At 37.1% G+C, this 21,931-nt stretch overlaps 1 protein-coding gene across 5 annotated transcripts; it reads right to left on the reverse strand.

Moving 5' to 3' along the window:
* Positions 1-7,021: 7,021 nt before the first annotated feature.
* DEPDC1 (DEP domain containing 1) lies at positions 7,022-20,914 on the reverse strand. Of its 5 annotated transcripts, none has more exons than XM_068953505.1 (12): positions 20,748-20,914; positions 19,529-19,794; positions 18,695-18,845; positions 17,404-17,522; positions 16,814-16,944; positions 16,406-16,453; positions 13,814-13,954; positions 12,437-13,312; positions 11,624-11,796; positions 10,451-10,627; positions 9,996-10,181; positions 7,022-7,768 (listed from the first exon to the last, which is right to left on the reverse strand). In XM_068953505.1, exons 1-12 carry the CDS (start codon positions 20,793-20,795, stop codon positions 7,628-7,630), a joined length of 2,457 nt encoding a protein of 818 aa, XP_068809606.1. In that variant the 5' UTR covers positions 20,796-20,914; the 3' UTR covers positions 7,022-7,627. The 5 variants fall into 5 exon arrangements, with proteins under 5 accessions (XP_068809606.1, XP_068809607.1, XP_068809608.1 ...); XM_068953506.1 differs by having other exon boundaries at positions 12,437-13,285; positions 20,748-20,894; XM_068953507.1 differs by having other exon boundaries at positions 20,530-20,881.
* Positions 20,915-21,931: the final 1,017 nt, after the last annotated feature.

A 21,931-nucleotide genomic window follows, 5' to 3' on the forward strand; every position in this document is an offset into this window, starting at 1 on the left:
TTAACAGCTTGGAGATTAATGAAAGGACAATAAAGATATCCAGCAGTAAAAAGTGAGATGCCATTGTCACATACTATCATTCCTATTTCCCATACACATCAGACACTAACATTTCCCTCTGTCCTAGGCATCCATGGAAAATTTTCTTCCTAGGTTTCAATATGTGGGTATAAGAACAGCAAGAATACACCACTACTTGCATCCCTCTTTGCCAGTTTTGGGACTGCCATCAGTCAAATATCAGTATCTTTCCAAGGACTGTACTGATAAATAAACAATACAGTCCTTGGAAAGAGGCAGGTTTTTTTTGCATAAACAATTTTCATTAAAAATTGCTGTCTAGCTCAAAGTAAAGACAATTTACAAGGAGAAGAAAATATTTATTCTTTTTCTTAGAAATTAAAATCTGCAAAAGTTTTGCTATGGCTTTTCTAAATGAGTGATTTTGGTTTTCCTGTTCAGTCCTTAACGCAGTGTTGCAGATTATACTCAAATCAATAGTCACAAAAAAAGCACATACAAAGACTTCTAATAATTCAATTTTTTCCCCCTAAAAATGGTTTATGAAGGCTTGTACATTGGCATCACAATTGTCCAAGAAAGTCTGCAATACTGCTATTGATATTGATAATAGTTTACATAAAACATACAAACACAGTAGTTCTTATAAAAGGACTAAGAATGTAGTCTGTGTTTTTTGTTTTGTTCAGCTTTATGCATAGTATCAGCAGTAAACAAGACAGAAATATGAAACTACCTTGATAATTATTTATTCAACGACAAAAAAACCTAGTTAAATGAGAGATTTTTTTTTTTAGGGAGTGAAGTTTTAGCTTACCTAGCCATCAGCTGCTCTCGCCATTCCCGCATCCACATTATAAGACTCTCCTAGCAAAATGCCAGTCTAGTACGGTACAAAGTATTGCCAAGATATTTCACCTACTTTATTTGGCTGCAGCTGAGACAAGATGTTTCTGAATCACTGGACTTACTAACTTTGTTTTTTCATGGTTGAAAACCTGTCATAGTCAGACTCTCAGCTGATGAAAGTTAGCACTTTACTTAACAGCATTGAATGACACTGTCAGGAGCCAGGATTAAAACAAATGAAAGGAGTTGATTTTTCATGCAACAGGTAGCCAAGCCATGGATTGCTCTGCCAAGGGACACTGTGAATTAAAAAAAAATAAAATAAATAGATCATACCAATTCATGTACCCCTGGGTAAGTGGAAGAAATTTACAGAAACAGAGTTCTCAAAATCACATCAAGCTCAAGAAGTCCCAAGAGCTGAACCCATGCAGAAGCTGGGAGGCTGTTAGGAAGAAGTATCATTTGTGATTGCTGTTCTTTCCAGTGCTATAAACGGCTGTCTGTCTATGGCCATGGTTTCCCCTCTCTTTCCCTTTCTTTTACTTCAGTATTCGTTTCAGTACAGTAGCATATGCTGGTATTTCTAGTTGTTTCATGAAGCAGATTTCTTAGGACTAATTCCCATGTACATACAGTAGCACTTTTACAGCAGATGTCAGATGTTAACAGTGTTTAGTTCGCACAGCCAGCACAGAGGCCTTTCCTTATAAGCTGGAATAAAGGCTCTGTTTTTGAACCATCACCTGAAGCCTCCTGCCTGCTTAAAGTCCCAGTTTTCTACTGCATCTTCTTTCATTATTGTCTTTTGGGAGGGCTAAAAGTTACGCTTTCTCAGAAGGACACGAGTAAACTTTATCTCGTTTATTTTATATACAACATGGCAACTGCTGTTAGAGCATAGCCTGAAGATCACCAAGAAATTAGCTGTTAAAGACAGACATGAAAACAACGGCGCTGTAAACATTCATTTCAAAGATTAACAAGAGTAGGAAGATTACCGTCCCTCTCACTTATCTCCCATTGTACAGGATGAAGACGTTTGATAATATCATGTACATCCCTATGCAAAGTAGAAGCTCCCCATGCAAATAGAAGCTGGGCCTCCAGTGATCAAAACAATGGTGAAAGGATAAAATAAGGCATTAAACAGCCTCCATGTTAGATCTGCTGCTAAGAGATCAAGTGGAAGGTTGGCTTCCTTCTGTCCAGTTTCTGAAGAGGTAGGCAGAGAGTATTTTGATTCTTTGACACCTCCCCTTACGGTCTTAATTTTGCCACTTCTATCAGCCTGCTGCCCACAGGCAGTTGAATTTGGCCTACGCAGTTGCATCACAACTCAGTGCTGAGATTAGTTATTAACATTTTATCCGTATAACCCCTTGGCTGTCATATATATACCAGTTGCTTTTTTGGAGTGACCAGGTGCCACTGCACATCAGCCAAAACTAGACCCGGTACCTTTTATGTTTTATTTGATGTTAATGGCAAGAACAGCATAAAACAACCAACATATAAGACTGTTCTTTGTTCTGAGTAATACAACTAAGAACAAGTTGTCATCGAGACCAATTGCGTGAAACGTTGCTGTCGAGCATGAGTAACAGCATCTCATCCTGCCTTTTTATGCAGGAAAGGGAGGCCACAATTTCCTTACCTCCAATTGCCAACAGACCAAGTGCTATTGCAGATGGAGATCACAAACAGATTGAAAACGCATCAAAAGAGTGCAAAACTGCAAAAGAGAAGAGAGTTTAGGATCTCTTTTTACAACCTGGTAAATGCATGTTCAAAACCAAAACAGCCTGCCATGACAGTGCACCTGAATCAGCCATAGACTGAGTGAACAGTTTCCAATTTGCCTAAAACCGTATTTATGAGAGCTAACCAGTGTTAAGTGTCACATTTCAGCTGAACATACTTTTTAATAAAAGTAAGCCACCTCAAGTGAACTAAAATAATCAAACTAAAAGAAGGGCTTAAAAAAACATCTAAATAAGCGTATATGAGCTTAATTCTCACATAATAGAGGTTAAAAAAGCCATTTTGTGTGTGCGCACAGACACACACAGTCTTTTATAAATGGCCCGCTGCTAACCCTCTGTCCACTTCACCCTATTGTTTCAGAATAAAAAGAGAGAAAGGGGACTGAAAGTCAATAAAATCATTGCTTAAATCCCCAGGACAGAACCTTTATTGTTAGTATACATGGTTTAATGCTAGTCTGCAATATACCATTTTCTCCTCTTGAGTCAGTATAAGACAACGATGAAACCATTTTACAGTGCAGGTTTCCGAACATAATTATTTTTCAAAGAATGGACAATTCTATTATTATGTTGTACACAACTGGTAGATTACAAATAACCATTAGTTCCTATCTGATGAACAGCTCCCCATAGAGAATTTCAGTTTTTGCAATATGATACTTAAAGACAGGTTTATAAAGTTTGAAATTCTCACTGAGGAGAAAAGTGACAGCTCAAAAGAAAGGTTAAGATTAAAATGAAATTTGTACCTGTCATTTATTTTGAATGTTTTAATTGTTCCCCTGCTAGTCAAATTGTCTGTTTATTCAAGTTTTTATTAAGTTTCTGTTAAGACCTTAAAAGACATTAAATAACATGGTTCAAGAACTCTGAGAACAGTCCTTTGAACGCTAAATCCTAAGAAATGTGAGCTGCTCACCTAATAAGTTGCTTAACTGGAACACATAAATAAATAAAGCATTTATGCAATACTTAACAAGATGAAAATAATTAGAGTAGGTACTGGATTTGTAAGAGTAGTTGACTATAGGCATTATGGTAGGTGACTATAGGATGTCTGTCCCCTACTATGTTAGTGCAAAGATACGTACAGGTCATCAAAGCATTTATTATGAATAGTGACTAAAACTGGGCTTATCTTGGTGTCTCATTTCTCATAAGGAAAAAGAGACAAGAGATATGTTGCAAGATATATATCCTACCAGATATACTCTGATTACCTTGAAGTGAATTTCTGCACTAAAACCCCATAAAGCTAACATAAGACTAATTTGATATTTTACACCAATCCCTTGACACATGATTATGGATAAGAAGTCCACAAAACTAAAGCTGTGTGGGGAAAAGTTGCATTAGTAAACACTGCTTTAGGCTAAAATTTTTTGGGTCCATTTAGAGCAAACACTCCTGCATGGAGAGATTCAGCTGTGCATTGCAGAAGCTTCCTCTGCAGCTTTCTACTCTGACTTTACTGAGGTCTTTTCCATACGATAATAGCTGTTCACTGGGAGGGAAAGGCAGGCAAGGAGAACAGCATAGACTAGAAGACCCAGAAGAAAGAACAATTCCCCTCCACTTTCTAGCATGCAGAGAATTTCAGGATTAGTTGAGATTGCATTGTGATTTACAGGAAGGAGTAGAAGGAAAAGAGAAAAATTACCTCCTATCACTTCATCTGGTGGACCAAAGAGATAAGTACCCTAAAACATAAGGTCTGGGACCAGTGAATCTCCACATGTGTGGCCCTGACTTTCTGGGGAACCTGCAATCTCAGGGGCAAGAACTGAGGACTGCTTAAGCAGTTCCTCACCGAGATAATGCCAGGACTCCTCATGAAGACCTCTTCCTGCACCAACAGTTCTAACCTAGAACATAAAAGCTGGAGCTGACATACACAAAGAAATCAAACTTAAATATATGGGAACACAACAGAATGCAAAATTACAACCTTAATCACTGTAGGAAGAATTTCAGGTGGTACAATGAAAAGGGATGAAGATCAGGAATCACTTTATACTAAACAGTTTATTTCATTTTTTTTAAAGTAAAAACATTCTCTGTTTTGTTCATTTTTTTCATCTTAAAAAGCAACCAACACAAACAACCCAACTTTTTGAAACGGCGGGCCACTGTGCAGAGAAGCAATGCTCAGTTATAAAGAACAATTAAATATCAGATGCAGAATGGAAAGGTATTTTAGCTCAGTTTTTCCAAGGGAGGGGAGAACAACCTGAGAGAACCATAGCAATTATGTTTTATGATGTTAATATACATAAGTGACAACCCTCAACTAAGACCTTTAAAAATAACACTGACAAAGTATCTGAGCCAGTACATTTTTGTACAAGATTCTATTATGGAACCTCTCCATGAGATGCCAGAAAAGAAATATCCAGGTAAACAGATTAGCAGCTTTTGAGATTTACTGTCATTTTGATTATTTGCTTGTTTTTTTTATGACAATTATTGTATGAGCCTGTGCAGGTACCACAGGAGTTCAGTGTCTTGTCCTAGAAATGACAAGCCATGACAAAGCATATACAATATGTCTACAGTGCACAGCTCAGAGTTATGTGGATAACCAAACAAGATAACACAGATAACTAAGCAGTTCACACCATGGAAAAGCACCCATCCTGTTTACACACTATTTCAAATCTCTCGAAAGCACAAAACCAATGAATAAAAAAACCCCCTTAAGATGAAAGCAAAGGTAGACTTCAAAGGTACCTACTCTTATGAAGCCCGATGCTTGCCACGCATCCTTTCCATTTTTCTGCAAATGCAGCCAAACAAGCAGATGAATAGTTGAAGATTTATCCAGAAGCAATAATATAACTGAAGTGTAAAAGAGACACAAATTCCTTGCAGCAAAAAAACAATTTTGACATTGTTCCAAAAGCAGAATGGTTTCAGTGTATGGCAATTTATTGACTGTGATATCATGAGCTTAATGAAACCTTTGATCCAAGTAGAAGAGATACCATAGCGAAACAGGTATTATGCAGCGTTAAGCCCACCTGAATAACAATTCAGATTACACTGGAGACAGAACATAGGTTGGAATGCACACCTGAAAAAAAATCACGTGAACAAATACAAATGCAAGTTGCTTTGCTTGAGGCTAAGAGCTAACATTCGAGACACTGAATTGTATACATATGGCTGGCAGAAAACCAAGCACAACCAGCACTTACATAAAGGACGTCTGTTGTACCTTACTATTAAGCAGTAATTTTGGCTCAGTATTGGAATACACAAAAACAACTGGATATAAACAAGAGCATACATAGAAACTACATTTCACATGGTGGACTCATTCCCTCCAAGAATCTTTAGCTACACTATAACACATTAGTCAACTCAACTGGAATACTTATCACCTAACCTTCCCTACCCTAACTGCCCACAAACAGAGCTACACCATTGCCAGCACCGGTTTTTAACCCCATATCATCACGTTCTTATTGGACTCAGACGACAAGGCGATGAAAGAGTTGCGTTCAGACAGAAGCAGATCACTAGTGCTACTACTTGCAGCACGTTTTCTATAAAACCCTTAAAACTCACACAATTTGAAGTTACTCCAGCACATAATAATCATTTTCCAGATTAGAAGCAGCAATAGCCATAGGTCTCATATTAGAGTTCATTTTGGGCACGTTAGCTGACAGTAGTTACAGATTACATCTTTCCAAAACAACAACACTTATGTAAACGATGTTTCATTGAATCCTTAAAAAGTTCATTCTTTCATGGAACTTACTGCTATACTGCGCTGTTTTAACCATGTTGCAGGAATTCTAAAGAAAATTTAATGCAAATTCTTTTCCTGTTAACTGCCCAGGTTCTACCCCCATGCTGCCAGTTGCAGACAGTTCTTCTGTCTTAGAGTTTAACGTACAGAAAACACATAGGCAAAGCGAGCAAAAATTACAATAGAACAATTTGGGAAAACAGAAGGATTTCAGGCTTCCTTTATGAAGGTTTGACATTTGGAGGAAGAAAAGCATTCATTTTGTTTCTGAAACCCACCACTGAACGCTTCATCATCATTCACCAACTGTGACTTTATAAATTTGTTGCCTGAAGCATGCTTGACTAAATATTGAACTGAGACCTCAATTATGAAAGCACTTGTTTTGAATTGTCTTCTCATAAAAGGACTCATGCCGATTCACATCTTGTGAGGCAGTCTTGGTCGCATCAAATTTAAGCGAGCAAACTGCTAACTCTAGAAACAAAAGAGTAAAGTTTAATCTATTCTGATTCTGTTCTTTGTCACTTCACATATAATCCATCCCCTACATTATGCTGTTTAAGAAGCTTATCAACAGGTCTGAAATCAGTTTTCCATACAAGGTCAGAAACATGTCCAAGACTTAAATTTTTGTAAATTTATTCATATTAAGACAGCTTTACAGAGGAGATGAACATAAATATTTTATGGAGTTAGACAATCACATTTATATGGCAATTTCTGGCTCCCTTGGAGACAACAGAACCAACTTTTTAATTAGTCCCAACCTCAAAGAGCACAGTTTTGTTTAAAGACAAGTATTTTGAAAACTCAAGGAAGGCACTTATTCAGGACATAAAAACAATTAAAAGCCTACTCAAACTATAATTATATAGCATAAATTCCAGAACAGACCTTAAAAAAAAGTTACTATTATATGCATATCATCAGTTTCCCCATACGAAAACCATATATAAACTTTTGGTTACTAATAGCTTCAAGCTTGGTTTCACATTTATTTTACTGAAGAACAATATATTGAATAATTTGTAAACATATAAATATTTATTTCTCTCTGTAGTCATTTAAAAGTTATTTCCAGAAAAGTGTTATTTTGGCACCTTCAGTATAGTGTCCATGTAAACATTTATTCCTTCAACATACACAACCACCATCAAATTTCCATAGCGATTGCCCTTTGGTAAACCATTCAAACATCCATTAAATATATGACTGAAATGTGGTTAAATTAGTATCTTAGGCTACGAAATTTTGGTTTTCTTAGGCTAAGCATTGGTTGTTTGATGGTAGGTTTGCTCTCAAATAGCATAGCCTCATTTTCTGTAGTAGGAAATCTGTTCCGGTAGATCAGAGGATATTCCTTCTGAAACTAGAAAACATAATCAAAAAAAATTTTTAGATCAGAATCCATTAAAAAAAACACAAAACAAAACACACACACAACAAAAAAAACACCACACAACAACAACGTGCACTTGAGAATGAATGACCTTGAACAGATACTTGTCAGTGGGAGGAACAAAACTATCAGCATATAAAATAAGTCTTCTGTGACACCTCACCAAGGCTATAGCCCTTGCCATACAAGAAAAGGCCACCTTGCACGTATGAGTTCACAATTCATCAACAACGAATCAGAGATTTTACTGGACACTTCATCTTTTGCTGAAATGGGAGAAGTTTCTCATCTCATTTTCTTCCCAAGGAGTCCTGTGACTGGAATAGTGCTATAAGCAAGAACTCTACTGGTCTCGAATAATTAACTAATTGCCTTCATTGCCATTTGAAATGGCAGTCCACAGTTGTTCATGACACTGCCTATCAGCTGAAAAACATTGCAGTGCTGCTTATTACTTCTGTCACTGTCTATTTAATTCTAAACAGTATGATAAATTGTCAGTCTCCAAGAGAGGCATGGCAGTTGCCCATTTAAAGTCACACTGTCCAGCCAGCACTGGTACATACTCTGTTTACACTTGGAAAGCTGTCATTGAAGAATCACAATGATGAATACGTTCTACCTAAACGGAAATTAAGATTCAGCAGATTTTAAAGGTATTCTTTCAGAAAAGCTTACTACTTAACCAGGGGACAATTTATCAATCCTCGCCAGATACACAACTTAACAAAAAGTATCTGGCTTCAGAGACATGCTTTTAACATCCTGTCTGGTGTGGTGGGTTTTTTTTTTTGTTTTTGTTAAATGCAAGGCCTCAGGAAGGAAAGAATACTGGTACTTGTATCTATGCATCAGGAAAAGCTTTCTGTTGATTGATTCAACCTACTGAAAATGACATCATTTGTAATTTGGTATTGACATAACTTGGATCTATCCCTCTAGGAAGTGTCATGTATTTGGCTTTCCCCAATTCAAAGTACCAATACAGAATAATGGCTTGTAAAGGTTGCAACTGCTACTAGTTATCCCAGCACAAATGGAAGACTGTAATAAGGGTAGTTCTACAAGTTAAAAACCAAAAAAATTCCACCTCTGCTAATATTACAGTATGAGCAGACGAGCAGCAAGTCAGATGCAAGGCTTCTGGATTTTGGTGGGGGCTTGCTAAAAGTTTAAGTACATACTTCAAGTTTTACTATTAGAGGATTTTAATTTATTTCCTTCCTCCCTGCTTCACTTGCTCAGAGGGCTGCTGTACTTCACTTCTTACTGCTTCTTTACTCAAAAGTTTTAGTCTACTGTAATTAACTACTCTTTCTTTCATGCAGGAAATGTCAATAAACTTAAAAATGGAAGACTGGACTTTCGCTTATGTGACCAAAGTTCAGAAGTTTTCACAACACATTTTAAAAGAGAGAGAGAGAGAGAGAGAGAGAGAGAGAAAGAGAGGGAAGGAGGAAATGCACAAGCTTTGAAAAGCTGCTTTTTCAAATTTGAGTCACAAGACTTGCTTAAGAGATTGTAGAACAAGTACAATACTATTCAATTGATCAAAGATACTTGCCAGAATTTTTCTGAAAAAGAAAAAAAAAATCCTCCAGTGTTAAATCCTGCCAGAACTGTTGTATTTTAGCTTTACTATTTAGGCAACATGTTAGTGGGCCATAAAAGAACTAGATAATCTGGGACAATATTCATGTTATAAAACATAAAGCCAATTCCATGGAAAAGAATGCTTCAAAATTGTAAACAGATAGAGCTTGAACTCTGAAAGAGAAAAATCACTACTTTTTGCCTCCCACTGATTTTAGCTCTACCCATGGCATTTTACTGGTAACTTGCATAGCTTGGATGCTGCAAAGAGCAACATTCAATTTCTATCACGCACTATTTAATAGGATCTTACAATGATTTTCTACCGTGTTCTTAAGCCATTGTTTGTCTGAACACCACGACTACTAGGCACTATCAAACACTGTATTAGACACTGTCTTAAAAAAAAAAAAAAAAAAACACACAGAAGATGCAATCAAAGACATTAAACTTAAAGTAGATTTACCTCTCTTCTATCAAGCAAGTATTTCTTCCTATGCAGTCTGTTCACGTTGTGTGCCAGGGTCTAGTGACTGAATTCATCAGCGCTTTCCTCCACAAGAATGTTCTCAGAAATAGATTAAACATCCACCAAGTTTCTTACCTGTTTTAACTTCTTCTTTTTGTCTTTCAGAGACAAGTTCCTATCTTTGATAATGTTCTCCAAGAGGTCTGCCACTGCAGCTTGAGAGGTAGACAGCTTTTGTTCTTCAAACTCCTGAGGAGTTATTTGTTTACAGTATGAATATGTGGGCAATATGGCACAGATTTCTTCCCTTGGATATTTGCACTGAAACAAAAAAATCAAACCTACATGTATTCAAGTGATTATGCACTATTTCAGGAGGATGCCACTTTATTAACACCCAAGAACATTAGCTTACGATGGCACTATAAATCGTAATACATTATAACGTAGCTAACACCAACGATTACACAAGTAAGTTTAATAACAGAAGTCTGAATTTAAAATACCATGGTTTTATTTGCAATTTTCCCATCCCACCTTAGCAAGTAACAAATACTCTGCAATTAGCAAAGGTACTTCATGCCACCAACCTGGGCCATCTTCATATATTCTATGTGATCTTGCACTGCAACCTGCAGGTAAGTTGGTACTTTAAATACTTCTTGTTGATGGTCCATTAGAAATGAAACTAATCGTGTAGAAAGTAGCTCATCAAGATCTACCTCTTCTGCACAGCATAACACACATCGAGAAAAAGTCTGTATCATCTGGAAGTGTTTAGCACATCATTAGTATGTTGAAGGATTTGCCTTCTTTCCAGGCTATGGTGTTTCACAGTGAAGTCTCCAATACCAGCTTTCACTGCAGCATCTCTTGCCTGCACCATCAGTCAAGAGACAGGGGAAAAACTGCTTATCATTTTTCCCCTCACCCAAAATAGAGCAACTTCTCTTTTAAGGTTAGATTTGTACTTTTTTTTTGGTACTGAATAGTACCTTCACTTGAAAAATATGCATTTTAAAGAGAAACGTAAAGAAAAAGTGTTCCTTTGTAGAAAAATGTACATCTTCAATTAATGGCCTTGAGAGACAAGTGAGACAACAAAAAAGCCTACAGAGCCAGCCTAAGCAAAATTTAATGCACGCCAAGAACCAGCTTTAAATACCTTTTCAAAGCTGTCACGGTTTTAAAGCTTTCAGCTGGCTTTCTTTAATTAACACGTGCAGGTACTTTATTGTTTTATCTAATCTTATTTGCTGCAAATATTACAAAAAAATCTTTATAGCCTTTCCAACGAAAGCTTACCTTCAGATCTAGAAAATTAGTCTTTAAACCTATCAGGCAGAAAGACTCCCTCTTCTCTAGGGCTGTTCATGTTGTAACACAAGTGTTTAGCCCAAGAAATGTTTTCCACAGACACTTTAACATTTAAAGTTAAATGATGTTTGCAATTGGGGGGTGGAAAAATCAGACTATACCATCATTTGCATTCTTTCCAAAAATTATTCCCCTTCTCCTCCCAAAAGGAAACAAAAAAATCAACGTCCGTATTTTAGATATGTTAGGGAAGAGTCCAGAAAGGAAAAATCTAATTCGAAGCAAGCACTAACTATTCAGGAGATGAAAGATCTGTCCATTAATCACCAGATGTACTGCAACGAGACAAGACCCTAAAGTTCAGAATACTACCTGTATTCTCAGCAGTATTCTTAAAACAACAGACACGCTGCACCTAACAATTCTCTTTGAAAGACTTTCCTTACCAAAGAACGCGTGCCCATTGCATCATGCAGTCGTGGCATATCAACGTTTTCACTGATCCGAGAGATCATACGCATCAGGAGCTGAATCTTTCTACGATTTGGAGGTGGAAGCAATAAACAGCATATCTGTAGTGCTTCAATAGCAATCCTTTCTAAATGAGGCTGAAGGAGATCTACAAGTTAATTGTAAAAGAGACAGCTGTCATTAAGATTTACAGCAATTTTCAAAACATTTTTACCTCAGCAAGAGAAATTTCTTTTTTTTTTCCCCCCAATGAAGACAATCCCTGTTTCACAGCAATCAGTGGTAACAGAAGTAGATCAATATTAGGTGGCCTTTTCTTTTTGAATGGCCTTCTTCAACTCACTTTGGCACAAGAGAATTCTGGTACCATTAAGACCATAACATAATTCAGGACTAATACTAACTTACTCCAGAAAGTATTAGCCAGAAAATGCATTTCAAAGACTATAAAAAGACATTTCCTGCAATAGGCAAGTCTCTGCAAATTCCCTTCCTCAATCATATACAGCGTTTAGGTTGTACTATCACTTACCTGAACAGAAAGGTAAATTACTAACACAATACATTCAAGAATCCAAAGATACTACATGCTAATATTTGTTAGGAGAGGTATGAAAGTCTACCTTAGGAAAAGTGTAACTTCATAAGAACTTTTTTTTCTTTTTTTAAAATACAAATCATGCTATAGGGATATTAAAAAAAACCTAGCAAGTGTCAAAGAGAGCAAGAAAGCAGATTAGTTAGTCAACACAATAAGCCAATACAACATGCTTTAGAAAGCATCTTACTTTGCGTGGCAGTCAACACATAAGAATCATGAGTGCAAGAATATTCTGAAAGTTCTGTGGTACTTTTGCAGAGTCTTTTATTGATGGTGATATCAGAAACCTTTGTCTTGATCTCCACTGAAGCAGCCACACCAGAGGTACTTGGATTTCTTTGCCCACAAAGTCCAGACCTTGGTTTTACAGTGATTTCAGCAACTGGTATATTAATGCTAGCACAACTTTTGGAGTTTCTTTTGACAAGCAAACTCCGAGATCTGCATATTTGCTTCAACTGGTGATTTTCACTAAATAGCTCTTTATCCTGAATAGTTGACGTGGACACTGTCTGATTACAAGTTTGATTTTGACACATATTATCCAGGTCAAGTTCCAACATAGATTTATTTTTACATTCACAGAGTAGTGGTCGGTTTTCATTTCTAGTGCCCAAGACTACGTTCACATCAGTTTGCCTGGAGGAATTTGATTCTCCTTTATTACATAAGCTTGAGGTAGCATCTCCAATTCTTTCCAAAGAGTAACATCTCGTCCTAAATTTTAGAGGTAAATCCTGTTCGCTCTTTAAACCAGAAAGATTTTGACAACTTCCTCCTATTAAATTATCAACGCTGCCTTGTTTACATGTCAGTTTCTGTGGATACAATTTCTTTGCACATCCCTTCTGAACGGTTAGCTCTTCTGCAGAAGACTTCCTGGAAGTTTCATATTCTTTCTTTTTTTTCTCAGGGTCTTTGTGAAGTAGGCTTAGAAGAAGACATTCAGTTGACTTAAAAGAGTTCAAGTGCAGAATTTTTGAAGATTGTAGATTACATGTCTCATCTTGGACAGAATGTTTCCCATTGCATATATCTGGAATTGTGATGTAGCCACATATAACTATTAGAAAATGAAATATAAATTAAGATGCAAGTGACACGAAAATTAACAAGTTTAGAAAGAAATAAAGTTGCTAAGCGAATAGAGAAATCAACAAATATAAGACATTAGTTTATAGCTCAGTTAGTAAAATCTAAGAAAAAATTAGCTCAGTCCAGAAGCAGTTTAAAAAGGCAATTGCAACCATCACAATACACGTGCAAGATTAAAGAAAGTTAATACATTGCAATAGGGAGGAATAGACAGAGATGACCACATATTTCTAACTTATAGCTATGGCATATTTAGAATGTTAGATCGGACAGCAATTTACACAGGATATCACGAGATATAACTACATTTCAATTAATATTGTAACATAGAATGACAGCATTGCTGATTTTCCTTTGATTCAAGCTGCCATATGGATTAGGGGTCAAGTTCTGCTTTGAACTACAGATTTGTTTCCCCAGTTGATATATAGGTATAGTTTACACTGACTATTTCTAAATTCATACATACCTAAAATATTCACAAAAAGTTCATAGTACTCAAAAGTAAGTAATGGTTCAGGGAGACTGAGAAAGTAATCAGCAACTGTTCTGAATACATCTCGTTCAAACCCACTGTACATTGGCTGGCTCATGTCATTATTTCTAGGCCCTAAAAGAGAGGCGAAGAAAAGAAAAGTCACAAAAGTATTTACTCTCACAATTCCATGCTATAAAAAAGTAACATTAGAAGTTTATTTTTTGTGGGAATGACTGTATTTTTTACAAGAGAATGTCAGCCATATCCAAATATTATGTTTTTAGTTCAGCACTGTACCATTTGTAAGCAGAGAAAATGTAAAATATTGTCTGTAGCCACTGAGAAGTTGTGCTCAACAAGCTGTTCCACAGCAGTAAAATAAATGAAAACTCATTTATGCACTTTATATGTCCTCATCAAAATAATCATGAGCTTTTAGCATTTTCCACCATTTCTAAACTACAGTCATCCCAATTGTCCCACAGGCAGCTCTAGCTTCCAGAGCAAGAAGAAACTCAAAGTATGCCCAAATTTGAACAATGTGTATGCTGAGAAGCCAGCCAATTCGTACACATTACTTTATGCATAAGCCAAAGTGAGCTTGTAAGTGTCCTTTCCTTTTGTGGGGATCTGTTCTCTTTGCAACTCCTCTATTCAAATGGTTTACCAAGAGGAAGTTTTGTTCATAACTATTCCCATGGATGATCATAGTTACATCCAACTAATTTTCTTCAAAATTGGACAGGTAAGCAATCCAGTAACCTAAGCGTTCTGGTTAATAAATCTTGCCTGTTTTGCTACATGAAAGAAAAGGAATGAATGAAAGTGGTCCTGGAATGAATAAAATTTGACATTGTGAAGATCTTTAATCCTAGAGTTATTATACACCACTAAGATAACACATACAAAAGAAATAAGCTGCCTTATAAAGTAAATTCTAAGGAATTAGAAGATGGTGCTTTTAATTAAACATAGAACCAGGAAAAATATAACTTTTTATTTGATCAAGCTTTATAACCATGATCACATTAGCATGTACTACAAATAAAAATAGCTAAAAATATAGTAGAACATATTTCCCCCCCAGTCTAAATACTTTTAGCTTTCACTGTGCAAAGCAACTTCTGCCTTAATCATTTGGCTACAATACAGCTCACAGATGAAGAGATCATATCTCCACTTAAACTAATTCACTCAGAATTGGAAAAACATATTGACAATTCAAAAAAAAAAAAAGCCCATTCTCAGTCTATTTTCAATACATGAATGCAATTCAGGATTACAAAGGCCTATTAATTCTAAATACACAACTTATGTGGAGATTAATGTACCTAAATGCTTATAAATCAGTGCTCAATCCTATTTTAAACTTGGATTTAAAATGTAACTCACCAAACTCTTCCCTGTCCTGCTTTTCCTAATAGCACTCTTCATGTAAGAGGCTCTATAGTTTCTGATAGTTGAAGACAAGGAAGTAATTTTCACAAGAGCGTATCCTGCAAACTGAACTTTCGAAGTTCAGTTCCCCACATGGATTGCTACCACTGTTGCTACTGAACAGCCAGAAAATATATGCAAGTGAATAAACACATCATCCAACTATGTCATAGTCAGTATAGCTTTCAGTGGAGGTAACGGAGATTGCCAGGAACAGGGACAAGAGTTAAATGGCAGGGCAAACACAAGCGCTCATCGTCTCAGATCTCAGTTGAGAGGCACTAGTTCTAGTTCTTGTGTGTCCTGTTAGCCATTCAGACAGACTGCTTGGGTGGGGGTGGGGAAATCCACACTATCCTCTACTTCTCCAGAACCTTTTCTGAACTGGTTTCGTAAAGATACAAAGCTTATGTAATTGTGATCGGCCTGTGTAACACAATTTCAAACACGCCTGACAAAGAAAGCCTCAGTGACTTTCTGTGCAGTTTTTTGTAAACTGCAACAGCTTTTTGTTTAGCGCCTCTTTATCTCACGTGTTAATACCAGAACAAGAGATGAATACAGACTGACTCACTTCTGCAGATAATGAAAATTCATTTTTAACAGGTAAAAGTCTGAACCAACCTAGTCTAGAATGTAATGATTCATAAGACATCTAAGGCCTTCATTCCCCCCTGTAAAACTGTAACTATAAAAGGTGTCTTAGTATGCTTTAAGCATAAGCTTTTCCCAAACAGTGTTAAAGAAACATGTGGGGAAGCAGATAAAATAAATAATAATTAGATAATCTTTATAGGCTGGAAGAGGATGGTTCCACTGAAAGCTTACAGACTTAATTCTCCCATTGATTTCATGGATTAAAGAACACTAACACCCCTTCTCATACTAAATTGAACCTTCATGTTGCCAGAAATTCACACACAGGTTCAGAGGATGCAACCTGGAAGTTAAATAATTAGCTAGACATTACATTTGAATGCAATAATTTGAGATGAATTGCTTTGATCACTTCTCAGTATGTGAGAAGTGGTTTGGTTTATCTGGATTTCCAAAATGAAACATCACAGTTGATCTTAAAATGCAAGTATTTTTCACTTTCGACCCTCAACATGAGCTTCTAAACTTAAGAGCTATTCCATGACTTACAGTAGGCGAGGCATTTCATAGCTGATAACACCCAGTGAGGGAGGTCTTCTAAAATAAATAAGTATATTATTTATACATAACCACAAAGACTTAATAATAGCCAGTATAAATAATGGCACATATGTACAAAATAATACGACAAATAAGAGATCAAATTGAATTTTTTAAAATTAAAGATTACTGCTATACACGTGTACTTCTAAAAGTGAATGTAAACACACCTACAAAACCTTCCAGATAAATATACTGGATTGTTCTCTAATTTGGAAAAGAAAGCGTAAAGGATACATTATGAAACCTACTGCCTTTGTTAATTTATTTTAGATTTTATGTATAATTATTTACTGCTGGACATAATTAGATCATACAGAAATTTTAAATTAAGCAAAATCAGAAAAAAAATCTAACCTGATTTGTTCTGCAAAATAACAACACCATGTTTACTTATGTTAGTCATATTGTATATGACATACTCAGGAATTATCTGTGACGGCCGCAGAACTTCTTCCAAAGATGGGAGGCCTAAAATGGTTTGCAAACTGTTGGGAGGAAGAGAACAGATGTTTCTTAATACTAAATGAAAAAAATTATTTCCACCTCTATTCAAAAAGCATTTACTTGATAAGTGAGTTTGCAGTTTAAAAGTTTTCATACCCAGAAGGACAACTTGAGAATATGCTTGTTCCTGGGACAAGCGCCAAAAGAAATATAAAAAAAAAAAAAAAAAAAGCAACTATGGTACTTAACATGTACTTCTACAACACCTTCAACAATTCTCTTCAATAAGTTTCCTAGAGTCCAACATTCTTAATGTTAATACATATAACAGAAAGTATGTAAATTTCGCACTGTTTAGTGCAGATGTTCACCCTAAAACATAATTATTTAAAAAAATTTCGGAAAAATTTGCAAGTCAAAAAGCTTAATCCCTGCATTGCAGATACCAAACACATACACAAGAAAGTACTTTGTACAACACTTTACAATTTATTACTTACTGTATCAGAATGATATTTCTCCAAATTTCTTGTACATATTCCTGGCTTATTTCCTTCCTGTGCAGGGCACCTTCCTTGTTTTCCTTTATTATATCTGGTTCTGTTTTTTCTAAATTTTCCTGGAAATGAGCAATGTATACATATGAGATAAATGATAAATATGCATGTAAAATAATTTTTGAGTTAAGATGTTCATATTTAAGTAGAAATTATTCTCAAATATATAGGAATTTTTGCAGAACACTGAATTGTAGAATGCTAAGTTCCAAAGCTTGTTCCAGTGAATAACTTAAGCAGTCTCAGCATTAAAGTGTAAGCACACCCTATTTTAAAGCAAAAGGACAATATGGAACAAACTCTTTCAAGAGTTAGCAATTTAAACAGTGGAAACACGTAAAATCCTAACATTAGGAAGACAAGAATCCCCCCGTGGTATCACAGTCTAAATTCACAAAGTATGCACATGCACACCCACCTCAAGAGAACAATAATAAAGGTCCAAACATTTGCGTTCTGTCTTTTTCAGCAAAGTAAGTAGAACAGTTAACTAACTGGTGCCCTACATTTAGTTGCACTAAATACAAAATATTTTAGGTTTCTACCAGATCATATTGTTCTGGTTACTTCTAGAACCCCTCCTTCCAGCCCTCCCAATACTTTAAAATACTGCAGGAGGGATAATGCTGCATTGAAGGACAGTTAAAAATTGATATAAACCCAGATCATTCTGATGCAAAATTAGCCCTATATTACAGTGTGTGGGGATTAGATAATGTAGCAGCATTAATAACACCCCCTGTCAACAAACCTATTGCCAGTATAACATTGAGAGCAAGAGATCAGCTTCATGTAGGTTTAAGACTGCATTTAATTTCACCTGTCAGATGCACAAATGCTCCCTTTCACTTGCTGTCAGTGTCTCAATAATTCCACGTTACAGTTACTGCTATGATTTTTCCACATGTGTATTTTGCCTGAACATATACAGGTTATTTAATTTAATATCTTATACCCCAAGCTCTCTTTATACATGCAGGAAGAGAAACAGCACATATTATCAGGGTACTGTATTGCAAAATATAGCTTCATCTTTCTATTATACCCATTTAAATGCTGTATTACACTGTATAGGAGATCCTGTCAAATTATTTCTTCAGACAGAAGGAAGGATAACACAAAAAACAGAACGGTTTCACTAAAAGATGGCTGCTTCTAGTCTTTGGTTTTTGTTGTTTCTTAGGATAAAGAAATACACGACAACCACAGTTAAAGAAGGAATGTAAGTTATTACCAGAGACTTCAGTAATTCATGTTTTTTAAGAGTTCTCCTGGATAAGTGTGGCAATTTGAGAAGTTTTTCTTTGTCTCTAGAGAAGTTTTCTGAGTTCTGTTTTGATGGACACCAGGTTGGTAGAGGTTTAAGTGGAGAGGTTGAAGGAAACCTGTAATTTATTGGAGATGTTAAATACATATATTTAATACATTAAATGTTAAATACATTTAAAATAGATTAAAAACCCAACAAGTCACTTAACCAAAATCATATCCTATCATTGTGACTCCATAAGATTTTAAAGAAGTTCATTGAATTAAGAAAAAAAAAATGCTGAAAATTTTTCTTTAAAACATTAACCTAACTATATTGTAAGTTAGCTTTGGACCACTTTTCTCAATTCCAAAATCAAGCTGAAGATACTCAGGTATTTATACAGCAGAGAGACTAGACTCTGAGAAGCAAGGGACATTAGTACCTTTAACTTAAAAACTTAGGGCAGGCTTTGTTCCTCACTTAGCCTTTCTGTAAAAATACAAGAGATGAAGTAAACACAGGACTGGTAGCACAGCATACAGCTACTATAAGAAGTCCTCTTTGGCTCCCCACAAAAGACCTTAATTTAGTACACGTGCCAGGGAAAACCTTGGACAGACAGCAAGCATGCTAACACCACTCAACAAACAGGATTTGGGGTCTAGCAGTCAAACTGTGCTAAAAATCAATTTGAGGCCCATTGCTCAACCCAAAGCAAGATCTTTTTGAGACCCGAGCACTAGCATTTTAAAATAAAATTCTCAACCCAAAGAGCTCTGTTAACTAGTCTTCATTTCAGGCACATCTTTACAGTACCTGTACAGGCCACCATTATCTTCTAAATTTTCCGATCCCCATCTGCCTTTTATATCCTCAATTACATGATTCTTGAGAAATTTTCTTAATAACTGAATGGTCTGTTGCCTAGTAACTTCTGGACCAAAGTTACTATTATTCTTCAATACTTCATGAAGCCAGTCTACTGCTTCTGATGCAGTAAAACAACTTCCATGTTTTTTGAAATGTTGCCTGTGTTTCCTTAATGGCATCCCTGCTCGGAAATGTTTAGTAACTTCATTCCACTGCATGGGAAACAAAAAAAGCAATGACAAGAGAATTAAAACCTAAAGTCTTATTAAATGTAAGACATATTAATACACAGCAATATAATACAAATATAGAAATATAAATAATATTGATGCTACTATTATTAAATATAATACTAAAAATCTCTTAATAGTACCATATCAATAGTTTACACTTAAAGTTCAGATTTAAAAGTATGTAAATATATTTAGGCTTTTGTCTTCTATTTATATAACTGAAAATAACGTTAAAGTTTCAGAAAGATGACAAATCTTATTGATTCAGTGTGCATACTTCCACCACTTGCATAAATGCTGTCTACTGAGGTACTATCAATTCACAGCCTGCAAATCTGAAATAACCCCTAGAAACTAATCAGAGTACATAAATAACAACAGTTACAAATTTCAATGTATTTTGCTCCATTACATGGCATTCACTCACGAAAAACTGACTATGCTGTCACTGCTGTTATTATTAGGGCTGTCGTCTAATTTTCAATGACTAATGCAGTAATACCACCCCATGCCTCTTCCATATCAAAGGTTGCACAGCACATGCACGTTATACAGCAGCGGCGTTACTGAAGGAAAAAGGCATCTTTTGTTCCACAACGTTGAATTCAGCGTGCGGAAATCTAAAACATCAACGAAAAGCGAGCGCGGTGACCACAAAAATACCCCCAGCCACCACTCGGTGCCTCTCTGCCATACGACGCTCTGGAGACTCACCAGAGCGAGCCCGACTCTTGACGTTTTCCTACCAGCTTTCTATTTCATTTATAAAGCCGAGGGAAAGGCTACGAGGAACCCAGGTCCTGCGAGAGCAGCCGAGTGCCCCCTCCCCCCCGCCATGGGCCTGCCGGGCGCCCCGCGCGCGGTGACAGCTGGCCACCAGCCGGCCCCCGAGCCCCTCCCCGACACCGGAGCTCCAGCCCCGGCGTCCTCACCAGCTTGGTGGCGCGGTAGGGGCCCGGGGCAGCCGGGCGGCTCTCCATGGCGCTCCGCGGAGCCCCCTCGGGTAGCCCGACCGTTGAGGGCGGGAGAAAGCGGCCGCAACCCTCCCCCACCCCGGCTAACCGTCACCGCCTCACAGCGGTTTGAATTCCCTGCGCGAGCCGGCGGCGCGAGCCGATTGGACGAGCCGGGCCGGCGGCGCGAGCCGATTGGACGAGCCGGGCCGGCGGGTGATGCCAGCAGGCGGCGCGCGGGCCGGGGGCGGTTGGTAGCGCGCTGAGGGGAGGCTGGCGCCGCTGCGCCTCAGCGGCTGAGGCGCGGGGGTCCTGCTGCGAGGATCTCGGTTTAAAGCGCTTCGGAAGAAACGTGAGCTTTTTAAAGGTGTGTTTTAAGACGTCCTTTGAAGACGGCCTTGTCACCTGCGTCCTCGGAGTCTCTTGAAACTATCTGTCCTAGAGAGCCCAGCACCGAACTGTTTCAGGGCCTTAATAATTTCACATTTTAACTCACTCATTTTTCTTCACGTGGAGGTGACTGTACTCAGCTGTCTCTCTACAAATCAAAGCAAAGCATTTCAGTCTAAACACAGCTTTATTTGAATCCTATGGCAGCTTAGCAATAAAACCTGAGATGTCACAGGGGATTATATAGATGTCACCAGTGTTAGTCAGCTCCAGGGCTGTGGTAGCTTAAGAACTCTTTCATGGTCAGAGGAAAGGACAAGCATCTATTACAGCCACAGATTAGCCCTAATCAAAGGTTTAAAAACTTGCATTTTCCTCAGAAGTGAGACATTCACATTAGTTGTTTGGTAAAGAGAGAAAGAAAATATATTTGATAACTTGCCTCAGTTTAGTCGTTTTTTTCCCCACAGCCATCCTCTAGAAGACATGGTTCGTGTCCAGTGAGGCTAGCACATAGCTTACACACAACTGCCTGAACACTACACTAGTTACTGTCAGAAGAGAGCACATTTTTCTTAACTGCCCTATCTTATCCTATGAATTTCCTATAGGAATGGGCATCCTGGAAAAAAAAAAAACACATAGTTTTCACAGTTACTTCCAAGTGTTCTCCTCTTCTCAGAGCCTGTAGACTTGAGCATAGTTGCCTATAACCTGTGGGCTATGGACACCTCAGAAGTGTTCTATCTCATCTTGATACAGCCAGGCATTGC

Source organism: Struthio camelus, chromosome 8, assembly GCF_040807025.1.
Source record: "Struthio camelus isolate bStrCam1 chromosome 8, bStrCam1.hap1, whole genome shotgun sequence".
NCBI lineage: Eukaryota > Metazoa > Chordata > Aves > Struthioniformes > Struthionidae > Struthio > Struthio camelus.